The 25,986-nt window shown below is 46.4% G+C and overlaps 2 protein-coding genes across 7 annotated transcripts in view; one reads left to right on the forward strand and one right to left on the reverse strand.

Moving 5' to 3' along the window:
• Positions 1–9,967: 9,967 nt before the first annotated feature.
• Positions 9,968–12,232, reverse strand: ADM (adrenomedullin). Of its 3 annotated transcripts, XM_055423392.2 has the most exons (5): positions 12,097–12,232; positions 11,913–12,014; positions 11,550–11,668; positions 11,250–11,399; positions 9,968–11,040 (listed from the first exon to the last, which is right to left on the reverse strand). In XM_055423392.2, the coding sequence occupies exons 3-5, from the start codon at positions 11,645–11,647 to the stop codon at positions 10,719–10,721; spliced, it is 570 nt and encodes a 189-aa protein (XP_055279367.2). In that variant the 5' UTR covers positions 11,648–11,668; positions 11,913–12,014; positions 12,097–12,232; the 3' UTR covers positions 9,968–10,718. The 3 variants fall into 3 exon arrangements, with proteins under 3 accessions (XP_055279367.2, XP_055279366.2, XP_055279365.2); XM_055423391.2 differs by lacking the exon at positions 11,913–12,014; XM_055423390.2 differs by having other exon boundaries at positions 11,550–12,014.
• Positions 12,233–22,748: 10,516 nt separating this feature from the next.
• SBF2 (SET binding factor 2) overlaps positions 22,749–25,986 on the forward strand; it is a 491,894-nt gene continuing 488,656 nt past the window's right edge. For all 4 annotated transcript variants that reach the window (XM_055423393.2, XM_055423395.2, XM_055423394.2 and 1 more), the window contains exon 1: positions 22,749–22,957. In XM_055423393.2, coding sequence (XP_055279368.1) covers positions 22,903–22,957 — 55 coding nt within the window. In that variant the 5' untranslated portion in view covers positions 22,749–22,902. The remainder of the gene's footprint in view (positions 22,958–25,986) is intronic.

Genomic DNA, 25,986 nt, shown 5'->3' on the forward strand with positions numbered 1-25,986 from the left:
ATGGCAAACCACTTCAGTATACTTGCCTTGAGAACCCCATGAACAGTAACAAAGGGCAAAATGATAGGATACTGAGTGAGGAATTCCCCAGGTCAGTAGGTGCCCAGTATGCTACTGGAGCTCAGTGGAGAAATAACTATAGAAGGAATAAAGGGATGGAGCAAAAGCAAAACCAGTACCCAGTTGTGGATGTGACCAGTGATAGAAGCAAGGTCCGGTGCTGTAAAGAGCAGTATTGCATATGAACCTGGAATGTTAGGTCCATGAATCAAGGCAAATTGGAAGTGGTCAAACAGGAGATGGCAAGAGTAAATGTTGCATCGACTCTGTGGACATGAGTTTGAGTGAACTCCGGGAGTTGGTGATGGACAGGGAGGCCTGGCGTGCTGTGATTCATGGGGTCGCGGAGAGTCGGACACGACTGAGCGACTGAACTGAACTGAAGTAAGAATATGGGAGTGAAGTGAGTTGCCATGCTCTCCTCTAGGGGATCTTCCCAACCCAGGGATCGAACCCTCGTCTCTTAGGTATCCTTCATTGGCTGGCAGGTTCTTTACCACTACCTCCACTTGGGCTAGAGAGTCTAGCTCTTTTACTTTCTCCCCAGGAATCTGCAGAAGTAACCCCAGGAATCCTTGTGGCTTTATAGGACACAGTTTGGAAACCTCTGTAGTCTATGATGAAGGAAACCCCTCAAGTCCTGCAGAAATTATATATTACTTAGTATTGATATATGTATTCAGTCAGTTAGTCAGTTCAGTCGCTCAGTCGTGTCCGACTCTTAGTGACCCCATGAATCACAGCACGCCAGGCCTCCCTGTCCATCACCAACTCCAGGAGTTCACTCAAACTCATGGCCATAGAGTCGGTAATGCTATCCAGCCACCTCATTCTCTGTCGTCCCCGTCTCCTCCTACCCCCAATCACTCCCAGCATCAGATATATGTATTAGATAACTGCTAATCATTTGGAAGGCCTTCCCTGGTGGCTCAGAGGTTAAAGCGTCTGCCTCCCATGCGGGAGACCCGGGTTTGATCCCTGGGTTGGGAAGATCCCCTGGAGAAGGAAATGGTAACCCACTGCAGTATTCTTGCCTGGAGAATCCCATGGACAGAGAAGCTTGGTAGGCTACAGTCCACGGGGTCACAAAGAGTCGGACACGACTGAGCGACTGAACGGAACGGAACGGAATCATTTGGGAAAAAAATAGTTAAATCTCTACCTCAGCTCATACACCAAAATAAATTCTAGTCACCCTAAAATGTCTAAAGTACAAAATGAAATCAGATGAATAATAGAAAAATAGATGAATATTCTGAAATATTAAGACAGAGAAGGACTTCCTAATCAAGTCAACAAAGGCAAAAATTCAGGGAAAAACTAGTATCTTTGATTATATTAATATCTAAAGTTTTATAGGGTAAAAATATAAATCACACTTCACAAAAAACGAATATGTGTATGTGACAAAACTTTAATATTCCTAAATTAAGTAGAATTTCAAATCAATTAGAAAAACCACTCCAATAGAATAAAAGGATCAACAGTAATAAAACAATATATATGAGGACATATAAATTATCATAAAGATATGAAAAATATTTCATTACCATTGATCAAAGAGATATTGTAAATTAAAGTAATAATGAGAAGAGTTGATACTGACTCCTATTTCCAATGATAATGGCAAACTAGATAAGCCAAAAATTCAACTACTATAAAACATCTAGACATGTTAAGTAAAGTATACTTAACATCCTTTTAAATACACAATTGAATTCCCATGAACATATAGAAAATTCACAAGAAACCAAACCAAGGTAACTGAAAATCAGAATGGAGAGCTTGAACTGAAAAGTATCAATAGTTGCCTGGGCTTCAGGGAGGATTTTCCTCTCCCTGGTAATAAAGAAACTTTCTTAGGGACAAAAGAAAAGGAACTGAGACACTCAAGTAAATCCAGGATCCTCCAAAAGCTATGCCCCACTTCTCCAACACAAAAGCCACCTGCATGGATTAGAAACACTAAATCAGGAAATTAATATTAAAAATGGCTGGTATAAGAGGGAGAGGATATATATGTATATATGGATGATTTACGCTGTTGTGCAGCAGACACTAACACAACATTGTAAAGCAATTATACTCCAATAAAAAAAAAATCTGGTATAACAACTCTGGAGCAGTAAGAAAAAACAAACACAAACCTCTCTGGAGCAATTCACCTCAAGCCAGAAGCTTTCACAAGGTGAGCTCAGAACCCAAAATTACAGAAATAGGAAATAAGTCATGATGACTAAGAGTCAGCTGATAAAGATTATAGAATTATTAGAATGAAAGTATAGGGACTTCCCCAGTGGTCCAGTGGCTGAGACTCCAGGCTCCGAATGCAGGAGGCCCAGGTTCGATCCCTGGTAAGATCCCACATGCCACAATTATGAGTCTACATGCCATAACTAAAGATCCTGCATGCCACAGTAAACACCCAGGGCAGCCAAATAAATAAATATTTTTTTAAAAAAGAATGAAGGTATCAACTAAATATGTTCAGAATTAGCAATATATAAATGCAGTCTAAAAACTTAGGAAAAGAATAAAACTTTCTAATAAGAAATACCATTTTTACCTATCAGATAACACAGTATTAAGAAAGAGGGATAATGCTCAGTGTTTCTAAGAATATAGGAGACTGACATTTACTGTTAGTAGAAGTAAAAACTGATCATCCCAGAGGTTGATCTGGCAATACATATACAATATTTAACAAAAAAGTACATACTCATGGGCTCAATAAATTTACTTATTTTTTAATTGAAATATAGTTGACTTACAATACTATATTAGTTTCAGGTATACAATGTAGTGATTTTTATAGATTATGCACCAAGCAAAGTTGGGGCTTCTCAGGTGGCTCAGTGGTAAAAAATTTGCCTGACAATGCAGGAGACCAGGAGACAGGGTTTCAATCCCTGGGTCAGGAAGATCCCCTGGAGAAGGGAATGGCAACCCGCTCCAGTATTCTTGCCAGGAAAAATCCCATGGAGAGAGGAGCCAGGTGGGCTACAGTCCATAGGCTTGCAAAGAGACAGACACAAGGGAGCACACACACAGTGACCAGACTGCACCCTTTATACCATACCCTAGTAAAAGGATCCAGACATAACCGAGCATGTACCATGCAACGTTGCTGCTGCTAAGTCACTTCAGTCTTGTCCAACTCTGTGTGACCCCATAGACGGAAGACCACCAGGCTCCCCTGTCCCTGGGATTCTCCAGGCAAGAACACAGGAGTGGGCTGCCATTTCCTTCTCCAATGTGTGAAAGTGAAAAGTGAAAGTGAAGTCGCTCAGTCGTGTCTGACCCTTAGGGACCCCACGGACTGCAGCCTACCAGGCTCCTCCATCCATGGGATTTTCTAGGCAAGAGTACTGGAGTGGCTTGCCATTGCCTTCTCCGACCATGCAACGTTATCACAATATTATTGACTATATTTCCTGTGCTGTACATCTGTGTGATTTATTTATTTTATAACTGGTGGTTTATGCTTCTTAGTCCCTTTCACCTATTTTATCCATTTCCCATCCTCCTCCCCTCTAGCAACTACTAGTTTCTTCTCTGTATCTATTTCTGTTTTGTCCTGCTTTTTTAAAATTCTATCTGTAAGTGAAAACACACAGTATTTGTCTTTCTGTCTGACATTTCACTTAGCATAATGCCCTTTAGGTCCATCCATGTCTGTTGCAACAAGATTTCATTCTTATTTACGACTGAACAATATTCCATTGTGTATCATACAGGTACATGTGTGCTGTGTGCTTAATGGTTCAGTCATGCCCAACTCTTTGCTCCTGACTGTAGCCCACCAGGCTCCTCTTGCACACGTCTATTCAAATTAGTGTTTTTATTTTATTTTATTTATAAATACCCAGGAGAGGAATTGCTGGATTGCTTGGTAGCTCCATTTTAATTTTTTTTTTTTTTTGAGGAATCTTCATGCTGTTTTCCATAGAGGTTATACCAATTTAGATTCACATCAACAGTGACAAGGATTCCTTGTCACTCTGCATCCTCTGCAACACCTGATATTTCTTGTCTTTTTGATGATAGCCATTCTGACTCATGTGAGGTGGTATTTCATTGTGGTTTTTATTTTTGTTTCCCTGATGATGAGTGTTGTTGAGTATCTTTTCAATGCTCTTATTGACCTTCTGTATGTTGTTTTTGGAAAAATACTTATTCAGATCCTCTGCCCATTTTTTAATCAGACTGGTTTTTTGATATTGAGTTGTTCAAGTTCTTTACATATTTTGGATATTAACCTCTTATCAGATGCATCATTTGCAAATATCTTCTCTCATTCAGTAGGTTGCCTTTTTGTTTTGTTGATAGCTTCCTTTGCTGTCCAAAAGCTTTTTAGCTTGATGTGGTCCCATTTGTTTATTTTTGCTTTTGTTGTTCTTGCCTGAGGAGACAGGCAAAATTTTTGCTAAGACCAACATCAAAGAACACATTGCCAATGTTTTCTTTTGGAAGTTTTAAGGTTTCAGAGGTTACATATAAATCTTTAAAACATTTTTAGTTTACATTTGTGTCTGGAGTGAGAAAATGGTCTCAGTAATTTTACTTCTAAGAATTTACCTTTAAAACAATAAAATAAATGAAGTGCTAATTCAGTAGTAATCAGTATTGGAAGTTAAAACAATAGTAACAAAAAATTAAAAAATAAATAAATAAAACAATAGTGGCTTATTAGTGTATACCCTTTTGGATGGCAAACGTGAATCCATACAGAGGTTGACAGGGACACAGGGAGGTAGAAACATGCACTGCTGGTAGGAATACAGACTGGTACAGGCATTCTGAAAAGTAACCTCACAAAATCTAGCATTGTCTGCAGAAGTCTTTTGATGCCATTTCTGGATATGTAATCTGAAGAAATTCTTATTCAGATCCATTAGAGGACATGAAACAGGATGTTCTTGTATACATTATTTGTGGCAAATGGGTGCTGGAGGCAACCCAAGTGTCTCTCATTAAGAGACAAGAAAATTAAAATGTGGTAGATGCATTGTTACTCCATAATATGCAGCTGTAAGAAGGAATAATCTACTTGCATAATTACTTTTTAAGTGGTTATCTGGTCCCATCACTTCATGGGAAATAGATGGAAAAACAGTGGAAACAGTCAGACTTTGTTTTTTTGGGCTCCAAAATCACTGCAGATGCTGATTGCACCCATGAAATGAAAAGACGCTTGCTCCTTGGAAGGAAAGTTATGACCAACGTTGATAGTATATTAAAAAGCAGAGACATTACTTTGCCAACCAAGGTCCGTCTAGTCAAGGCAATGGTTTTTCCCGTGGTCATGTATGGATGTGAGAGTTGGACTGTGAAGAAGGCTGATCGCCGAAGAATCGATGCTTTTGAACTGTGGTGTTGGAGAAGACTCTTGAGAGTCCCTTATACTGCAAGGAGATCCAACCAGTCCATTCTAAAGGAGATCAATCCTGGATGTTCATTGGAGGGACTGATGCTAAAGCTGAAACTGCAATACTTTGGCCACCTCATGCGACGAGTTGACTCACTGGAAAAGACTCTGATGCTGGGAAAGGTTGGGGGCAGGAGGAGAAGGGGACGACAGAGAATGAGATGGCTGGATGGCATCACCGACTCTGTGGACATGAGTTTGAGTGTACTCCGGGAGTTGGTGATGGACAGGGAGGCCTGGCGTGCTGTGATTCATGGGGTTGCGGAGAGTCGGACACGACTGAGCGACTGAACTGAAGAAAAAGTAGGAAAAATTTTAACGCAATATACTTGTACGTTAAAAACACATAATCATGGCTGCTCTCTCCTTCTGAGATCGCCCACACTGTCTGTGGAATGCATTTCTCTCTAAATAATCCACTTCTTAAACAATCACTTTGTCTCTCACCGAATTCTTTCTGCGATGAGACATCAAGAACCTGAGCATTATTAAATCCTGAAATCAGCAGATCTTTGTTCCCGAAAAGAAGAACTGATACTGATTAATTGGAAAAAACAAGTTTGGAATGATAAAGTGCTTCACACAGAACACATGCACATGGAAACACATAGTCACAAAACAACAAAACAATTTTACAGGATTATAAACATAGAATAAGTTAAATATCAAACATATGAAAGACAGTTCCTGTGGAGGAAATAGGAAGGGGAATGGGAAATAAAGGAGAAAAATAAATAATTAAAACAAGAGAGAAGCCTTGCAAAGACGGATAACAACTTGCCTTAAACTGAGGAGTATGTTTAATTCAGCTCTCTGCACTCAAGTTCAGTTTTTAAGAATGTGTATATGTCTAAAAATGTCTAAAAAGGTAAACACTAAAATATTAGTCGTGGTTATCTCTCTGGGAGTGGTATGAAAGGTGAATTATTTCTTTACACTGAATAAATATTGTATAATAAGTAACATGCATTTCTTTCTCAAAAACTCATCTTAGTACTCAGAACTACTTTCTTGGTTTTTGATAGATGTACAATAACCTAGTAAATTCATCTGCCTGTGTGGTCACAGTCATTTTATTATTTTTCCAGAACGTTCCAAAATAACTCTGGAATGAGACCAGTGGGACCACCAGATAGCTATCTAGCCTCACCCTTCTTCCCATGCAAATGAAGACCAGCCTCCAATCAGGCTTTGGCAAAAAGCTCTGTGGGACCCAAGCTAACAAGGCCCTTGGCTTCCCAGCTGGGGAAAGGAGGGGCAGCACTCAGAACTCTGTCAGCTGAGAAGCTGGCCTGGGCAGCAGTTGCCAAAGACAAAGCTTCCACCTAAGGGTGGAAACTCTATTTGCAGCTTTGTAGACACAGGTGTCCTTCCAGGCGACTCAAGACCTGCAGCGTGGGACTGGGTTTGGCCAGGAATAGCTCAGAAGGCCTTCTTCTCAGAAGCCAGCTCTTGAGGTCTTCAGTGTATGTTCTAACTATATTTGGCAACAAAAACCAAAGAGGTCAGTAGCTTAGCACATGGGGGGAGAAAGAGACTATTTCTGATTTATAATCCCCGCTTCAAACCAGGCCCAAGAATTTAAAAACTCACTTCATTTATTTATTTTGCACTCACTGAGCATACCACTGAAGCCGTTCTGGTTTCCAGTCCTACCAGCCTCATGTAAATCTCTCAGAACCACAGGTGGAAATCACCTACCCAAGCCATCCTCATATTAGAGGACATTTGGGGACATCTGGCTTGAGAATACAAATGTTAAAATTATCCCACCTTACTCTCTATGTCTTCATAGCATCAAAATAGCCTGTAGCATTTGAGAACAAATCCAAACTCCAGCCCTGACTACTCACTGTGTGACCTTGGCTTAGTTACTTTACGTCTCTGAGGTTCAACCTCTTTATCCGCAGACAGAACAGAGATAATAACACCCACTCCACAAGGCTGCTGTAAGAATTAAATGAGATAAGAGATTAAAGTGGCTAGGAGAATGTCAGATACAAAGCAGGTGCTAAAAAAAGAAATCGGTTTCCATTCCTCCCCATCATTCCCTTCCACCCTTAGCTGTTCAGCCAAGGTGTCAGCTTTTGAAGAAACTGCTTGGTACATTGTGTTTGATTACAAATGGATGGTACCATTCCCACAGCCAGCAACAGTAGCTAAAGATAAAAGCTGTGGCTACTCTTCAGCAGCCGACAGGTCGGATCAGCTCACAAATGACTCATCACTGTTGATAAACGATGTGTTCTTGGAATCAAGAGGCCTTATCCTGACAGGCTTTGACACCTTATGAAAAGAAAAAAATTTCAGAAGGAAGGTTGGACGGTTCACGGAGAAGGTCTCCACGGTTTGATGATGACCTTCAGTCAATTCAGAACTTCTACTGGACTGGTTTAAGGAAGGTCTCTTGTCTCTTCAGACACATCTTCAAACACTGATTATTTTTTTAGTTGGGAAGGACTCCATCTGAGCAGCTGCCTCTTCATCTCAGAGCTGAACCATCTCTTTCACTTGCCTTGGATTCCCTGAAGGGAGTCATAAGACTCCCTGGGCAGAAGGCAAATGCCTGCTCCCTGCTCAGAACAGCCCTAAGCTAGTGCCCAACCTGCCTTTGGCAGCTTTGCCTGCTGGCTGAAACTCTGCCAGGGTGAGGTTTGGCTGAAGGCTCTGTGGCTATGGGACAAACGTTGGCTCAAGGAGAAGGGTGAGTATTTAACCCCAAGTCACTGTCTGCAGGGCTGAAGTGTTTGTGGCTCTCTGGTTTTTGTAGCCCCTTCAGACCACTCAAAACCACTCACTGGCATGGGAATTCCAAAACTGGATTTTGTAGTCACTCTTCCAATACATTCCCTGCACCTTGTGTAGTGCCTGGCACAGAGCTCCCTCTAAGTGAATTTTACTAGAAGGATCTTGAGGACAGGATGGGCTCTTGCTGCATTTGTAACCCCTAGAATCCTAACAAACCTCATAAAATTAAGATCAAATAGGACAATGAACTATATGAAGACTACAGATTCAACAGCCAGGTGCTCAAACAGAGGCCTCAGATGGTCTTCAAAAACATTCCACATACTAGGATCTACTTTCTTTGAATTGGAAACTGCTTCAGAAGCAGGTGGTCTCTGGACCCCAGACCTTGGCCCTCTTTCAGCGTCACTCAGGCTTTTTCTGAAAGGAACTATTCTAGGCCCTCAGAAGGGACCTTGTGGTATGCAATAGATGCAAAAACAAAAACAAGGTAGGCTGCCCTGGAAACACTTTCATTATTCAAACTCACTCTCAGATTTTCTTCACCAGGAAGGTTTCTGAGATCACCCAGAAGCACCAACCTTTCGGTTATGCTTTAAAGTGGAAAGGCAGGGAGTAGGACTCCATCCTGGGTCTCCAGGATGTTGACTGACACCAATGGGGCAGGGACATCAATACTAGGGTGCCTTCCCCTATCCTCCTCTTCTGTCCGAACTGTTCCAACGTCCCCTGCCCTTCTAGTCACTCACTGGAGCTTAGTGTCCGGCTTGTATCACCAGAACTGGGGTCAACCGTCTAAGATCATTAGGTATAAATTTAAGCAAGGGGGAGGAAGGAAGAAGGGAGAGAAGTGTAGAAAAAAATGAAAAAGTCTGGGGAAGGAGGAAGGAAGAGGGAGAGCAGCAAGGAGAGGCGGAACAATGAAGGTCTCAGGCCGTCGCAGGCGCACGGTTCCGGCGGCACGTCCGTCCGGCCCGCCTCCGGTCAGCAGCTGCATGCTGCGCAGCGTGTGGGCGCTGAGTCACGGTCCCAGAACAGGGAGCCACGGTACAGGTCGGAGGGGGGGCGGTCCTGGTTGGCATCTGCGAACTGTTTTTTTCTTTCCTCTTTCATTAAGGCTGTGTGCTGACTCCCACGTAGGAGGACTTATTAAACCGCACGTACCGCCTGACGGCGCTCTGGCACGTCGGAGGCGGCCGGCTGGGGGCGCCGCAGCATCGCTTATGAGCCCGCCGACTCGCTGGGGCACTGGGCCGGGAGAGGACTGGGTTTAACTGGCCCGGCTGAGCACTTCCCGGAGGGGCTTTCACTGTTTGCTGGAGTCGCTTCGAACTTTAGCACCGCTGCAGCAGGGGAAACTCCTTAGCTGGAGAGCCTCGAAGACCACCCCAACTCTCCGAGGGGCGCTTTCGCGACTCCATAAAATCTGGGACTCTGTTGCGCAATCTAGAGAGTCCAGGTTCACCTCCCCACTAAGGACTCACCCTACTCTACCCGGCCCCCCTACCCCACGAGGATGGGACCTGGAACATCTCCGCGAAGCCCCGACCGGCACGCAAGACGCGCTGTGCGCGTCCCACGATAGAGGGTTACTCCGGCAGCTCAGCCTGCGCAGCCGTCCTAACCTTCCCACGCCAGGCGGCCGGACCCCAAGGCTCTCGGGCAGACCAAGACCCGGGACACTCTCCCTCCCAAGACTCGTGACCCGAGAATGAATCAGCATTGAGACAGTTTATTGGTTTGCTACTTCTTAAATCACCCACTTTATGTAAATAGATTATACAGACATGGTGTTTTCTTCTTCCACAAGAGGCAACTCATCTCTTTCACGCACACACTCTCACATTCCACGCAGCAAACAACGTTGCATCTCGCTGAGACATTCACTTATTAAAATAGAGGGGAGGGGAACAATACAATTGCTTTAAAATGCCCTTAATACAATATATAACGTACAAAAATATCTCTATATTTGAAGTTACAAAAAAAATCTTGACAACGACAAATTTAAATATTGATAATTACCTCTGTATATACAACACTCATTGCACTTTTCCTCTATAGGTTTCGGAAAGTTCAAGTAATAGGGTTGCACCCCGGTGGGGTGACACCCCATCAGGAATCAGTTTGTGGGCGGGCACGGCAGTGGCTCAGACCCTTGCCCTTGAGGGTCTCAGCATTTATTTCGCAGTTTCTCCTCTCCGTGAGCCTGGCAGACAACGCGCCTTTGAATTCCCTCTGCACCCACTTCCCCACCCTGGGCACCTGGCCCCAATTAGGGTGAAGAGAACACGGCCTCCCCTCCGAGGAGGACGGGTTCCTGCAAAGCCAGTGCTCGCTGGCTGCCGGACGATGCCTCCTGGACTCTCGGTCTCTCAGGGCTGTTCTCAGCCCGGGCCCACAGGCTGAGTGAAGGGCTCGGCTCGCGGAAGCGCTCCCGCCCGAGAGGTGCGGCGAGATGCGTTCGCTGCTGCCCAGGCGCCTAAATCCTAAGGAGGGTGGCAAATACTTGATGCACCCGGGAGTCCGGGGCCCCTCGCGCCTTTGGCTGTGGAGGCTGTAATAGAGTCCGACCCAAGCCGGCCTCGGGCAGTGAACGTCGGCGCCGACGGCCGTAGCCCTGGGGGCTGATCTTGCTCCTGGGGGCGACTCCGTCCTTGTCCTTGTCCGTAAACTGGTAGATCTGATGCGCCAGCTTTTGCACCGTGCACGTCCCGAAGCGACAACCAAAGCTCCGCAGGCCCTGGAAGTTGTTCAAACTCTGGCGGTAGCGCTTGACTCGGATGCGGGCTGCGTCAGGACTGCTGGAGACGGGAAAGGAAGGCTATGTGAGACCTCCACCACCAGCACCACCACCAAGCAGGTCTTTGGTCCCAGTCATCGGGAACGGAGCCATTCTAAGACCGGAGGGAGCTGGAAACTGCCATCTCCATCTCAACTGCAATACAGCCCTGATGATCCCCAGGGCTAGGGCAAAGGAGGAGGGATCCGCAACGGCGCCCAGCATAGTTACCTGGCCTGCGGGCTGCGAGAGGCGCCCTTCACATCCTGGGGCCGAACAAGAGTCTGGACAGGCCCGGCCTTCACGTCGGCGAGCCCGGTGGGGTAACTACTGGACTCGCGAAGTTCTCTTTTTCCACGACTTAGAGCCCACTTATTCCATCTAAAAAACAAAGAAACTCCATTCGCAATCGTCCTGGCGAGGTCTTAGCCCATCCCCATTCCTCTTCATTTCTAACCCCTCGGCGACCATTGGTCAGTTTCCCTTGCCTTGCAGGTACCAGGACTGGGGAAGGTGCTGCCAGCCACTCACTTCTTTCGGAACTCTGCCGCCACGTCGAGCCGTGCGGTGTCCGCGCCTAGGAAGGCGAGCGAGCCCAGGTACATAAGGGCGACGGGAACCAGCTTCATCCCGGCGGCGATGCGCAGACCCTGGGGAAGGATAAAAAAGAGCAGAGCTTGAGTGTTTGGGCCTGCCGCACCGCCGGGCGGGGCAAGGAGGCGAGCAGGGGGCCCCCCGGCGCGGCCAGGGTGAGCCTGCGCTCCGCCTGACTCAGACGCTTATCTCCCAGGGCGCAGAGAGGCGCCAGCGGCATTTGCACCCGCCAAGCGGGTGACAGGCCCTGCAGGGGAGGCCGCTGCCCAGCGCCAGGCTCCCAGAGGTTCCCCACTCAACTTCTCAGAATTTGGCTGACGGAGCAGAGGGGACTGGGTCTCTGGAGTTCCAGTTGTGTCCACGAGCTGGGCTCGGGATGTGGGATGCACCCAGCAGAGGACCCTGCAAAGTAGATTGTACCCCCTCACTCAGCGCTTCTAGGCAAGCCCCCACAACTTCAACCCGCCCCGCCCGCGGTGCATACCTGCTGAGGGGGTGATCTGCCAAAATTCTTTGGAGTATGAAGTCTGAGACGGCGCTCTGGCAGTGGCAAAACCCCGACGTCGAAGCTGCAGTGAGAAGCCAAAAGTGACAAGACTCGAGCTGTTTCGCCTAGTGTCACCAAGAAACCACTGAGTGGCCGGCTCGCCTTCCTCTGCTTTATAAGAGCGCAGGGGGCGGGGCCTAGGCAGCCCTCACTCCCTCCCTCCCTTCCCTTGGGCGCGCACTCTATAATCGGGCGCGCGCATTGCTTGCCTGTGAGTGTGGGGTTCGTAGGTTGGGGAGGGGGGTGTCCCTCATGCCTAGAAAGTTTTAGGGATGAGCTCCAGGAGATTGATGCAGGAACTGCCCCGGTACTGATTCTCTGGGCACAGCGTTCAGACCTTAAGCCGGGACGAAGCAGAGCCGGTACAACCTCTTGGGGTCCTTACCTAGGTCCCATGCAGCCCAGAGTGTAAGGTCTGGCACAGAACTGCAAGAGCCAGCACGGGGTACCACGTGGATGACCCGAACCCCAGACCTCGGGAGCTGTGGCCTCGAGTGGACCGCGCCCCATGCCGGCTTGGTGCCTGACCTGGCCGCGACCCCAGACTCCCGCGGAGCCTCACGGGCAGGGCATAGAGCACTACTGACAGGAGAGGGGGCTCGCCAGCGCACCCCCCCTACGCCCCCCACCCCCGAGTGGCCGAGGCTCTGGGTTCTGGGGATGGACTGGTAAGATTTCGCAATAGGGGCAAGGCTCCGAAAGGCTGATTTGAGAATTGGAAGTTAGAGTGGGGAGTCACCTGAAGTTTCAGAATTTGCATGCCTGTTTGGAAATATAGGAATAACCAAAATTAGGACGAAGAATAGTTTCGTTTTTCCCCCCTTGTAATCCAATTATGCCTTATAAGGTTACAACCTGAGAGTTTGCCTGATTGCCCTTCGAGCCTTCATTCACCCCTTGTAAACGTGAGGATTTACTGCCAAGGAGCACACTAATGCTTCACCTATGTTAATCGCTTTACGCTTTACAAACCATGGCCACATCCTGATCTCCTTTGATCCTCACACCTACCCTTGAGTTAGACAAGGAAGGTAACATCAATTTTCTACTTGATGAAATGAGAAAACTAAAGTTCAGAGGAGTAAGCATTTGCTCAGTCACACCAAAGGTGGTAAACAGCTCGGCTCGGAAGCACGCGTGGCAGACTGGAGTGGGGCGCGGCATGGATAGTTTTCTAGGCTGGGGCCATCATGTCCTCAAGGGGGAGAGGAGAGTCCTAGCCCCCGCCCAAGGATTTATGCCTGTTCATGATGAATCACCCCCAAACACGTTTGTCACCCGTTTATGCTCTTCCATCACTGCTTCTTGACTTCACTTTCTTACTTAAATTCTGGAGGCCAAACTGGGGAAGGAACTTAGCCCCGCCGGGAATCCCCACTTCTTGCAGGAGAGCTTCTGTAGTTCTTTCACCCACTACCCTGGATACGGGTCCTGAAGCTGAAGGTCTAGACTGACAGGAGGAGGGTGAGGGGCCACTAGAACTCTGTGGACCAGCTTCCAGTCCTCACCCGACAGCGATTCTCTGTATGAACTTGGGCAAGTTACGCCCCACCTTCTAGCTTCCCCATCTATAACTTGCCCTCAGCGGGTCCCTAAGCTCCCTACCTGCCCTGCCACACTAGTTCTGAGACCCAGTGCACAGACGGGCACTGGGGCGCGCACGGACCTTGCCTGGCCTGGGCCGAGCACTGCTGCCTCAGCCGCCTTTTCACTGCCAGGAATGGCCGGTGGACATTGCACTTGGGGAAGGAATGGTCGCCTCCAAACTATTTATTCTGAGGGCTCTTCCCCGAGGAAGTCACCTGAACGGACCTGAGTTCCAGCTCCGGGTCGGGGACAGATCCCTGGCTTGGGCTCGGACTTGGGCTGGACACGCCGAGGGTCGGAAGGGTGCAGCGCAGCGCACTGGCTGGGTTCGGGCCGCGGTCTGGCCTCCGGGCAGTCGCCGCAGTAGTTGAGGTTTGGCGGCTGGTCGGCCGCACCGCAGACTGCAGGTTATTACTGAACGCCTGCTCTGTTTCCAGGAGCCTCCCCAGTCCCAACTATTCTGTTTTTCTCGCTCGTCTCCCATTTCTCATTGCTTTCTTTCAGTTGGTCCGCTGCGAGTCTGACTTTTCGCAGCGACCCTGTCTAGGACCCGCTGTCTGTCACTCTTGTCTGCGGATGCGACCGACTCGTCGCCAGCTTCCAGCTGGGTCCGCGCCAAGACAGGTTTTTACTTTCATTTCCCCGGCGCGCGCCTCCGACTGCTGGGGAGGTCAAGGACAGCTGGGTGCCGGCCCACAGCCAGGGAAGGTCCCGTGGTCTGGACTCGTTCCTTCCAGTTCCCTCCAGCCCTGGGGGGTTTGGTCTGCAGAGGACTCTTCAGCTGTACCTCGTGGCCTCCCCGCTGTGTCCTTTAGGAGAGCCCTGATTCCAGGAGAGAGGGAGGGTGGAGGGGATGGGGGAAGAAATGAGGGTGGAGGGAGCTGAGCTCTCGCGCCCGCTGAAGGACCGCGAAGCCTGCTCTTGGTGCAGGCTAAGTTTTGAGCTGCTAGAGGCTTCAACAAGCAAACCCGACCCAGCAGTGGAGACTCCGCCGAGCTCCAGTGCCTACGCCAGCGGCACTGGGCGGTGCCAGGAATTCCCACCTGAGAGCCTTGGCACGCTCCAGGTGCGCCTTGCAGCTCTAGCACTTAGAGGTTTGAAGCTTGAGAACTGCGTCAGATCTTTCTTTAAGTAGAGTCCTGGCTTGGCGGCTCGGGATTTTGCTAGAACACCTGTATCTTCGGAAGTGTGTGTCTTTCCGTGGGTGGGCGACGAGGGCCAGAGGGTTTCCCCGAAGTGCCGTGGAGTATAAGCTGAAACAAAGCCATAAACTTTGCCAAATGTTGGCATCTATTTCCCCCCCCCCCCCCTTGGAACCCGGGGTTCGTTTACTTACTGTTAAAGGCGGGGACAATCACTAGAATGCATTCACGGTTAAATACAGGATTTGGAAAGAAACAACCTAGAAGGAGTTATGCTTCTGGCGATTTGTGGACTTTCATCCATTCAAGTTGCAGTGATTGTAGATTCACACAGAGTACAAGGAAGGAAGGAAGGAAGGAAGCGCAGGAAGAAACATCTTTAAAATCTCACTGGCAAAACAAGTGAGAGAAACAGAACAATCTGGTTAATGAAGATCCAATTCTTTTTTGTGTCCAAGAATTTTTAAAACGTCATGTTGTAAATAAACCCCCAAAGCACTGTAATAATTATATGTATGCTGACATCATATATACAGATATACAAACATGCCAGAAGCCTTGTTGTATAATGGTGTCTCAACTTCACATTCCAACTGAATTATTTTTAGGCCCTAAATCCAAGCCTTATTCTTAGTAATGTTTGGAGTTTTAAAAAAATTTTGGTGGTGGCTTCTCAGTTAACACTGTGGACGCAATCCCTAAAGCCCGTGTAACCACACTCAGGTCATGAAGAAAAGAAATGAGAAACAATAAATAGTATTAATAATATTAATAAGAATAACTAAACTTGAGCAGCTAAGTCCATTGCATAATTATCTCTGATGCCTCTTTTTTCAAACAGGAATGTTTATAATGCATTTATTATTCATATGGTTCAAAATGCCTCTGCTAACCTGAGGCTTGTTTACCAATTCCATTTGAAAACAACTTTCAAGAAGCATCCAGGAGTCAAAACACCAAGTGGTTTAGAGAAAGGAGCCAATCAGCTTCTCAGATTTAGTCAGGAGAAAAAGTAAAGCAGGATACAAAGCTCAGGGTACTTGTTTGTTTGTTTGTTTTTTACATCTCTGACTTCTCTAAGGAGCTAATAGATACAGATCCTTTCCAGAAAAATGCACATGTACACAAACCAATTTAAGTATAAAATAAACACACAATTTCAGGAGGTGGACCAAGTAAAGAATGCTGATGCAATAAAAAGTACTGTTTCTACTGCATTAATTTCTGTCTTGGAGTGGTAGATGAGGGTGGTTAACCTCTCTCTTTGTAGGGCATAGAATTTTCCAGGGCATCAGCATAAAGAAAAGAAATGCTTTTGCTCCCTCATTTTTATGCTCTTGCAGAAAACATATGGACAGAAAATAATCAGTCCTTGTATCTGATAAAGCCAGAAGACAAACCTCCCTGAAGCTTAAAGAATATAAGTTGCTGTAAGACAGATGAAGGAGAATACAGAGTAGATGGTTAATGTATAGAAACTTCTTATACTAACATCTAGAACAGAATGAAGTGAAATGACTTTAAGAAAAATTTACTACTGGTAGCACAATGAATCGCATTAATAAATGCAGTATAATAGAGATGATTAGATCATTTGGGGTCATCCTTAGCCAATGAGAATGGTGTTAATGAGAGGGAACCACTATCATGCCACCTGCCTCCAGGTGGGGATACTGTACTATCAGATTAAAATGGACAGAATGAGGCAATTCTAATGTATGGGCCTACATGATTTGAAAGTCATTCATTTCTTCAACATTTACCGAGCATGGGTTACATGCCTTTCTCTGTGCTAAATGCTGGGCATACAGTAATCATCAATGCAAGTATCATTCTCGCTCTCAATGAGTTTATAGCATGTAGGGTAGGCAAATATAAACAAATCCTCATAGGAATAATAAGTCCATGATCATAAACTTGGTAAGTGTTGGAATCAAGATTGCTAGGAAAAATATCAGTAAACTCAGATATGCAGATGACACCACCCTTATGGCAGAAAGCGAAGAACTAAAGATCCTCTTGATGAAAGTGAAAGAGGAGAGTGAAAAAATTGGCTTAAAACTCAACATTCAGAAAACTAAGATCATGGCATTTGGCACCATCACTTCATGGCAAATAGATGGGGAAACAATGGAAAGAGTGACAGACTTTATTTTTGGGGGGCTCCAAAATCACTGCAGATGGTGACTGCAGCCATGAAATTAAAAAAATGCTTGCTCCTTGGAAGAAAAGTTATGACCAACCTAGACAGGATATTAAAAAGCAAAGACATTATTTTGCCAACAAAGGGCTGTTTAGTCAAAGCTATGGTTTTTCCAGTAGTCATGTATAGCTGTGAGAGTTGGACAATAAAGAAAGCTGACCGCAGAAGAATTGATGCTTTTGAACTGTGGTGCTGGAGAAGACTCTTGAGAGTCCCTTGGACTGCAAGGAGAGCCAACCAGTCCATCCTAAAGGAAATCAATCCTGAATATTCATTGGAAGGACTGATGCTGAAGCTGAAACTCTAATACTTTGGCCACCTGATGCAAAGGACTGATTCATCTGAAAAGACCCTGATGCTGGGAAAGATTTAAGACAGGAGGAGAAAGGGATGGTTTGATGGCATCACTGACTCAATGGACATGAGTTTGAGTAAACTCCGGGAGTCGGTGATGGACAGGGAGGCCTGGCATGCTGCAGTCCATGGGGTCGCAAAGAGTCAGACCCAACTGAGCGACTGAACTGAAACTGAAGTGTTCTGAAGGAAAAGCAAGATTAGGGAGACCTAATGTTCCAAATGGAGGAAACAGTATGCGCAAATGCTTAGAGGTGAGAAAGAATTTGGGACATTAGGGAAGACAAAAGGAGTTTGAAAGTCACTGAGAGAGGGAGAAGAGAGGCGTGGAATGAGATTAAGGAGGTTATCAAAGTTAGAGTAAATAGGGCCCTTTGGGATATAATGAAGATTTTGCATTTTATTCAGAGTGATTTGGGAAGCTACTGACAGTTTTGAAGATGGGAGAGAGATGATCTGCTGCTGCTGCTAAGTCGCTTCAGTCGTATCCGACTCTGTGTGACCCCATAGACAGCCTCCCACCAGGCTCTCCCGTCCCTGGGATTCTCCAGGCAAGAACACTGGAGTGGGTTGCCATTTACTTCTCCAATGCATGAAACTGAAAAGTGAAAGTTTTCAGTTTCTATATACATTTATTTAAAAGGTCATTGTGGCTATCGAGTGTGATAACCGGATTAGAGAAGAACAAGACGGGGAACAGTGCAGTGGTGGTGCCCTGGAGAGACTGGCGAGGGCCTAGTTCCCACATAATCTCAATACACACACACACACTCCATCCTAAACTTCACCAACAGAGCTGCCTTCATGGATGTGTGCCCTGTTCAGTCACATAGGGCCCCACACTTGATTTAATGTTCTGCTTGTTTCTGCTTTGAAATTCTCAATAATTTTTGAACAGAGAGACTCCTACATTTTCATTTTGCTTTGGTCTCTGCACATTCCGCAGCCAGTCCCACTCGCCAAATAGACATGCAATCTAAGTTAAAGCAGCCTGCAATCTCTCACAGCACCTATTTATACTGCTAAATGTCAGGGGTACTTTATGTGCATGTCGAGATTCAATTATTCATATAATTACACACATGAAAGCAACTGCACGATCATTTCGGTTAGCCATCTCTGAAGTCTCCTTCCTGCACCCTAAACATACACACTCAAGTCAACCTAGATAGTATATTAAAAAGCAGAGACATTACTTTGCCAACAAAGGTCCGTCTAGTCAAGGCTATGGTTTTTCCCGTGGTCATGTATGGATGTGAGAGTTGGACTGTGAAGAAAGCTGATTGCCCAAGAATTGATGCTTTTGAACTGTGGTGCTGGAGAAGACTTCTTGAGAGTCCCTTGTACTGCAAGGAGATCCAACCAGTCCATTCTAAAGGAGATCAATCCTGGGTGTTCATTGGAAGGACTGATGCTAAAGCTGAAACTGCAATACTTTGGCCACTTCATGCGCCGAGTTGACTCACTGGAAAAGACTCTGATGCTGGGAAGGATTGGGGGCAGGAGGAGAAAGGGACGACAGAGAATGAGATGGCTGGATGGCATCACTGACTCTGTGGACATAAGTTTGAGTGAACTCCGGGAGTTGGTGATGGACAAGGAGGCCTGGCGTGCTGTGATTCATGGGGTCGCAAAGAGTCGCACAAGACTAAGCGACTGAACTGAACTGTATACAGATTTAATTTGATGACAGTGTTCATAATCTACTTACCGTCCTGACATTTTACCTACTAGGAAGGTCTGGGACTGCCAATGAAGCAGGGAAACCAGTTAGGAAGCTATTGCAATAGTCAAGGTGGAAGGTGATAGTGGCTCAGATGAGTGGAGTGGCAGTGAGTGGGGAGAGAAGCATACATATTTGGGGAGCAGGATCAGTAGGACTGAGTGATGAATGTGGGGTTATGAGAGAGGCAGGTGACAAGCATAGCGATCATTGTTTCTTATTTGGGCAGTCGAGTGGATGGAGATGTGGCAGTGGATCAGGGAATCTACCACAGCTGCTCAGTCTCCTTTGTTACTGGTTGGTAGAGACCATTTGAACAGGCCCCAGCCCTGCTTGGTCAAATCCAACTGTCATATTGCCTCTCTGAACTTTAGTGGCTAACCACAGGAAGCACTTGAAATCACTGTATAGATCAACCACTTACTCCACAACAGCTGAATGTAGAAAGAGCAGATTTTTCTTGCTTACTAGTAATCAGCTCCTTTTGTCTTATAAAGCATAGTCTTCCTCCCTCCCGCTCCTGCCCCACTTCAGTAAAACAAATCTGGGTTTGCTTTACTCCTTTACTCTTTGGTGAGAGGTGATGGTGGTTATCTCGGGGGATGGTCTGGCCTTCAGCCAGCCTCAGTAATCAGGCTGCCTTGTCAGGGCTTATCAGTTTCAGCAGACTGGCAGCTGTTGGCTGAGAAGCAAAATACAGTTCCAATGTATGCTAAATATGTTCACATGTGTATACAAATACATGGTGTCTTTATATACATATACCTGGAGTAACTCAAAATCCCTATGCTACAAAACATCCATTTGCAAATGGTCTGGCAGCCTACATATGACTCAACAGATGAAATGTCTAAAAGCAAACATTTGATTTGAGGCTTGAAAATAGCCAAGTTTTGATTAAAAAATAATACAGTAAGTCCCTCCCATACCAATGAGTTCCATCCTGAGAGTGTGTTCATAAGTCCAATTTGCTCGCTAAGACCAACAAAGTTAGCCTAGGTACTCAACACAACCAGCTATATATGTATTATAATAGGTTTATAATACTTTTTACACAAATAATATGTACAGAAAAACATAACAACAAAACAAAACATTTTTAATCTTACAGTACCTTGAATAGTACAGTACAATACCAGGGCATACAGGGATTGGCATGGACATTCTCATCTTTGATAGTCTGCAACTTCAAGGTTTGTATATAGGGGACTTACTGTAATAACACTAATTTGAACAAACACTTGTGAATGAAATAAAAAAAACCCCACATTTAAGAAGTACAGTGGGACCCCTACCTCTTATCATATGTAAAAATCAAATCAAAATGAGTCAATGGCCTAAAACAAGAGTAAACTATGAAAGTCTTAGAAGAAAACATAGAAGTAAATCTTCACTTCCAAGGAGTGATCTTGGATTTGGCAATGGATTCTTAGATATGACACCAAAGCACAGGAGACAAAAGAAAAAATAGATCAAATTGACTTTGTATAGTATACACATACAATGGAATGTTATTCAACCATGAAAAAGAATTAAGTACCGATACATGCTACAGCATGGACGAACCTGGAAAGCATTATACTAAATGAAAGAACCCAGATATGAAAGGTCATATATTGTATGATTGTATTTATATAAAATATCCATACTAGTTAAATCCATAGAGACAGAAAGCAAGCTGATAATTATCAGAAACTGGGGGAGGGGAAAATGGGAGTGACTGCTTTATGGGTGCAGGGTTTTCTTTTGGGTGGTGAAAGTATTTTAGAACTATATAGAGGGGGTAGTTGCACACCATTATGAATGTACTAAATACCACCGAATTGCACACTGTAGAATGGTTCCTTTTATGATATGTGAATTTCACCATAAAAAAAAAGTAAAATGGGAAAGGAATATGATAGCTGCTTAAAAATGAGAAAGACTGTCATACAAAGATAGATTTTTTCTGGGTATTTCCATAGAGCAAAATTGGGGGAAGTTACAGGACAACTCTGACATAACACGGAAGAACTTTCCAACAATAGTGTTGTTAAACAGTGGAATGGGCAGCCTCCCAAGGAAGTTAAATTAAGCTTTACTGAAAGTGATCAAGTTAGATGAGCTCTCAGGGAAGTTATAGAGAAGATTCTTACTTGAGGTGTGACTAAAGCTTTTTTAGTTTAATTATTTTCAAGACCTATCTGCTATCTTCCCTCCACATCTGCAACTAGGTTGATTCAGTTTGACCATAAGCAATTTGCAAATGAACTCCCTGAGTTCAAGTATTCCTTCCCTGGAGTTTCAGTTCTAGTGCAGCCCAACCCTCTCAATCTGTAGGTGAAAAAAGTGCCACACACACAGAAAGAGGAAATGATCAATGAGAGTAAACTTTCAGTAGCTTAGACACCGAATCTCTGAACTCTCAATTGAGAGTTCGAGCCATTGCAGCTTCCTGCTGGTAGCTGGGGGAATTTGCATATTCACTCATCAAACATACTAGTTAAGCACTTAAAAGACCCTCTGCTAAGAGTAAATGGTAAAGGTTAAACCCTCAATTAATAATAAGCAGTGATAAGCAACTAGGATGATGATCACATTTGCAAACTATTAAGATTTCCCAAACAATATGTTCCCTTGTAACATATCCTGCTACCAAAACTTCATGAGATACTAACAGAGGGCAAAGCATGCTCACCTGGGGTCCTCACTTGCCAAATTCCCAACAAGAGGTGCAATAACAAGAAAGTGACCTAGATAATTCCTAGATTGGATGATACACACGAATTCATTTTAATTGCATTGTTTGAACAGGGAAGTTGGAATTCACCACCTGCTCCTGAGGCAAGAGCCCTGGGACCGCTGCAGGGGGCGAAAACCTAGGCGTGAAGAAATCTTCGGGGAGAGACAAGCCTTCCCCCTAGGACTCGGTGTTCCGGGCCAGTTCAGGAGGATTCCCGGGGATGCCGCATTCTTTGGAGGAATTCAGCCTCCCCAGGCGCTCTGGGGGAAGCCCAGGCCAACCGCCCCCAGCCCACCCAGCACTAAAGCACGAGGCGCCTCTGAGGATTGCGCAAAAGCCTCTCCCTCCTCCGCCTGCTCGGTGGCATGTTCCTAAAATTCCCATCTGCACAACATAAACAGGAAACGTGCAGCAAAAGCCCTGGCGGTGCAAATTCCAAGCTTCCAGTCGAGGGCGGGAGAATCTTGTCTTGGGAAGGCGGGTGACCGGGTGGAGGGGCCGTTGAAGGTGGGGGTGGGGAGGGGAAGCAGCAAACTTTGCAGGAGACCCCCTCACCTATCCCTGGCTCTTCCTCCCAGACCCAGAAAGAAAGAGTGGAGAGGACGGAAGGAAGGACGCCCTGCTTTAGGAAAGACAGGGGAGCGGGAGGTGGGCCGCGGAGGGGCAGCCAGGCCTCAACGTGAAGCACCCCGAGAGGCCGCTGTGACAACGCGCGGGAGGAACACTCTAGGCTGCCTACTCCCCGGACCGGCCGTCCGAGCGGCCCCGGGAGGGTGGGGGTGGGCGTTCGCCGGGGCTCGGGCCGAGCAGCCAGAGCGGGTGGGGGCGGGGAAGCAGCGGGCGCCAAGAGCGGCGCAGGCGCAGAGCGCGCCTCGGTTGTCAAACATGGCTGAAGTGCCGCCGCTGCTGCTGCTGCTGCTGCAGGGAAAATGCTGAGCCCTCCCGGGCCCGGTGGGCGGCGGCGGCGAGGGCGGCGACGGGCACCTGCTTCTCGGGCGCGGCGGCGGAGGCCATGGCCAGGCTGGCCGACTACTTCATCGTAGTCGGCTACGACCACGAGAAGCCAGGTAAGGGTGTGGGGCGGGCGCCGCCCCCGGGCCTCCCTGCGCCCGCCCCCCGGCTGCCGTCCAGTGGGCTCCTCTGGGCTGGGCATCGCGGCCGGGAGGCGGGGAGGGCCGTCCCGGCCCCGGTGGAGCTGGCGCTCGGCGTCGGGCCTTGATGGCCCCGCTGAGCCTCGCGGTGGGCGTGAGGGGCCAGCACGAGGGGCGAGGGAGGAGGAGGCGGCGGCGGCCTCGTCCTCCGGGCCCCGGGCGGCCCAGCAGGGGCGAGTCTGGGTGCCGTGGCGCTCGCTCTGAAGAGGGCCGGGTACCAGGGGCATCGCGCCGGTGCCGGCGGGCTTGGGTCAGGGCTTCAGGGCTGGGAGGGCGGGAGCCAACTGTGCTAAGTTCCTCGGGGATAAACTTCTGCCCCGCATCCTGAGTGAGTAACGAATGACGCAGGGGGCTGTCCTCTCCGAAAGGAAGTGCTGCGAGTCCAGTGCTACCTCACCCCTGAGCTGGTGGGGGCCCGTCTAGTCACCGCGCCCGTGGACGCATGGTACCGAGAGAGGGCAAATGATCCTTGAACTTCCGAACATTTCTAGGAAATGCTCCTTGTTCTTTCAGGACAAATCTGACGGTCATTTCAAAAGGAGTCTGAATACGATCTTTTAAGTAAGGACCGTCAGCACATCGCTGCAGGTGATCTTGTTTCAGTTTAATGAGTGTTTTAATTAGCCTTTTCATTCGTCGCAGAATTATCCTCTTAGGTAACAATCTGGCAGATGTATTTTAATGGAGAGATTTCCACAATTTAAGAGAATTCAACGTTTATGCACGTTTATTTTTGTATTCCTTTTGTATTACTGTGTAGCCAAGAATAATGTAATAAATTGAATTGGGGAAGCACATCTATTTCAGGGTAATTTACAAGAAATTTGAGGTCTCAGCTAGACAGCCCTTCCTTTTTCAGAGGATATGCTGAGATTGTGTTTTGCTGATAGTTACAGCCATTTGTAGCTTCAGAATACCATTGTTCTTCCCACTCTTGGTCGACTGCCCCTTTCACTATTCCTCTCCTAATAACTTCCTTTAGTGGGGACTTTTTATAGTCTTTAGTCTTTAATTATTATTGACCTGATTGAGATTAGCAAGAGAAAGCTTGCGCTATATTTGAAGTATTTTCTGACTACACAAAGTTTTAATTCCTAGTAATTTTGCATAGTCTGCTATCTTTCTTACCAAGATTGACAATATGGAGAATCAGAGTTTGTATTTAACATTGTTTCATTTTTAGTGACTTTGAGTTTTTTCTCACTTAAAAAAAATGGAAACAATCAAAAACTTGCAGAAAACTTGCAAGTCTGGTACAAAGAACCTTTTTCTCCCTGAACCATTAGGAAGTGCTGACCTGATGCCTTCCCTATCACCCCAGGTTGTGTATTTTCTACAAACAAGGATATTCCCCTGCATAATCACAGTGCAGTCATCAGAAATCAGGGAATTTACTCTGACATAGTACTTCATGTAGTTCTCAGACTGAAACAGTGTATCTCAGATTGGGACTTGAGCCCACCTGTGAGTCTGGAACCCAGTGAAAATCCACCATCTTTTAACTGTGATCATACACACCTGGTTTCAGGACTTAATTTAAGAAGCTCAGGTTCTTGATGTGTCATCACAGAAAGAATTCAGTGAGAGACAAACTGATAGATAAGTGGATTTATTTAGAGAGAAACAACCAACCCTGAATATTCATTGTGAGGACTGATGCTGAAGCTCCAATACTTTGAAGCTTATTATTTGATTAATAAGCTGATGCTGGGAAAGATTGAAGGCAAAAGGAGGCTGTGGTGGCAGAGGATGAGATGGTTAGATAGCATCACCAACTCAATGGACATGAACTTGAGCAAACTCTGGGAGATAGTGGAGGACTGGCATGCTGCAGTCCATGGGGTTACAAAGAATTGAACCCAACTTAGCAAGTGAACAACATACTCCACAAGCAGAGTGTGGACCATCTCCGAAGAGAACAGCCTTGAATTATGGCTTGGTTAGTTTTTATGGGCTGGGTAATTTCATAGGCTAATTTTTATTTTTTTGGGCTCCGAAATCACTGCAGATGCTGATTGCAGCCATGAAATTAAAAGACGCTTACTCCTTGGAAGGAAAGTTATGACCAGCCTAGATAGCATATTAAAAAGCAGAGACATTACTTTGCCAACCAAGGTCCGTCTAGTCAAGGCTATGGTTTTTCCCGTGGTCATGTGTGGATGTGAGAGTTGGACTGTGAAGAAAGCTGATCACCGAAGAATTAATGCTTTTGAACTGTGGTGCTGGAGAAGACTCTTGAGAGTCTCTTGGACTGCAAGGAGATCCAACCAGTCCATTCTATAGGAGACCAGTCCTGGGTGTTCATTGGAAGGACTGATGCTAAAGCTGAAACTCCAATACTTTGGCCACCTCATGTGATGAGTTGACTCACTGGAAAATACTCTGATGCTGGGAGGGATTGGGGGCGGGAGGAGAAGGGGACGACAGAGGATGAGATGGCTGGATGGCATCACCGACTCGATGGACATGAGTTTGAGTGTACTCTGGGAGTTGGTGATGGACAGGGAGGCCTGGCGTGCTGTGATTCATGGGGTCACAAAGAGTTGGACATGACTGAGCAACTGAACTGAATGAGTAGGAGGATTATTCTCTTTTGGGGAAGGGGTGGAAATTGCCAGGAATTGGGCCATTGCTCACTTTTTGGTCTTTGGTGGCTGGCTTCGAATGTGTCATGGCACTGGAGGGTGTGTCGCTTAGGTTGCTGATGTGTTACTGTGAGCGTTATACTGAAGCTCACGGTGTAGTGGAAGTCCGCTTGTTTGCCATCTTGGACCTTTTTGGTTCTAATCTAATCTAATTGTCGTGACCTCGGGCTGTGTCATTCTTTTAAAGTTTATGCCCTGCCCCCTCCCCTCCTGTTTCAGTACTGGTTCAAGTTTTGTTGATTATGCCATCTCTTTACTGGCAAAAGGATCTGGTTCAGAATCATATATTGCATTTATTTG

This window comes from Moschus berezovskii, chromosome 14 (assembly GCF_049115385.1).
Source record: "Moschus berezovskii isolate FMDL1 chromosome 14, NW_MosBer_1.0, whole genome shotgun sequence".
Lineage (NCBI taxonomy): Eukaryota > Metazoa > Chordata > Mammalia > Artiodactyla > Moschidae > Moschus > Moschus berezovskii.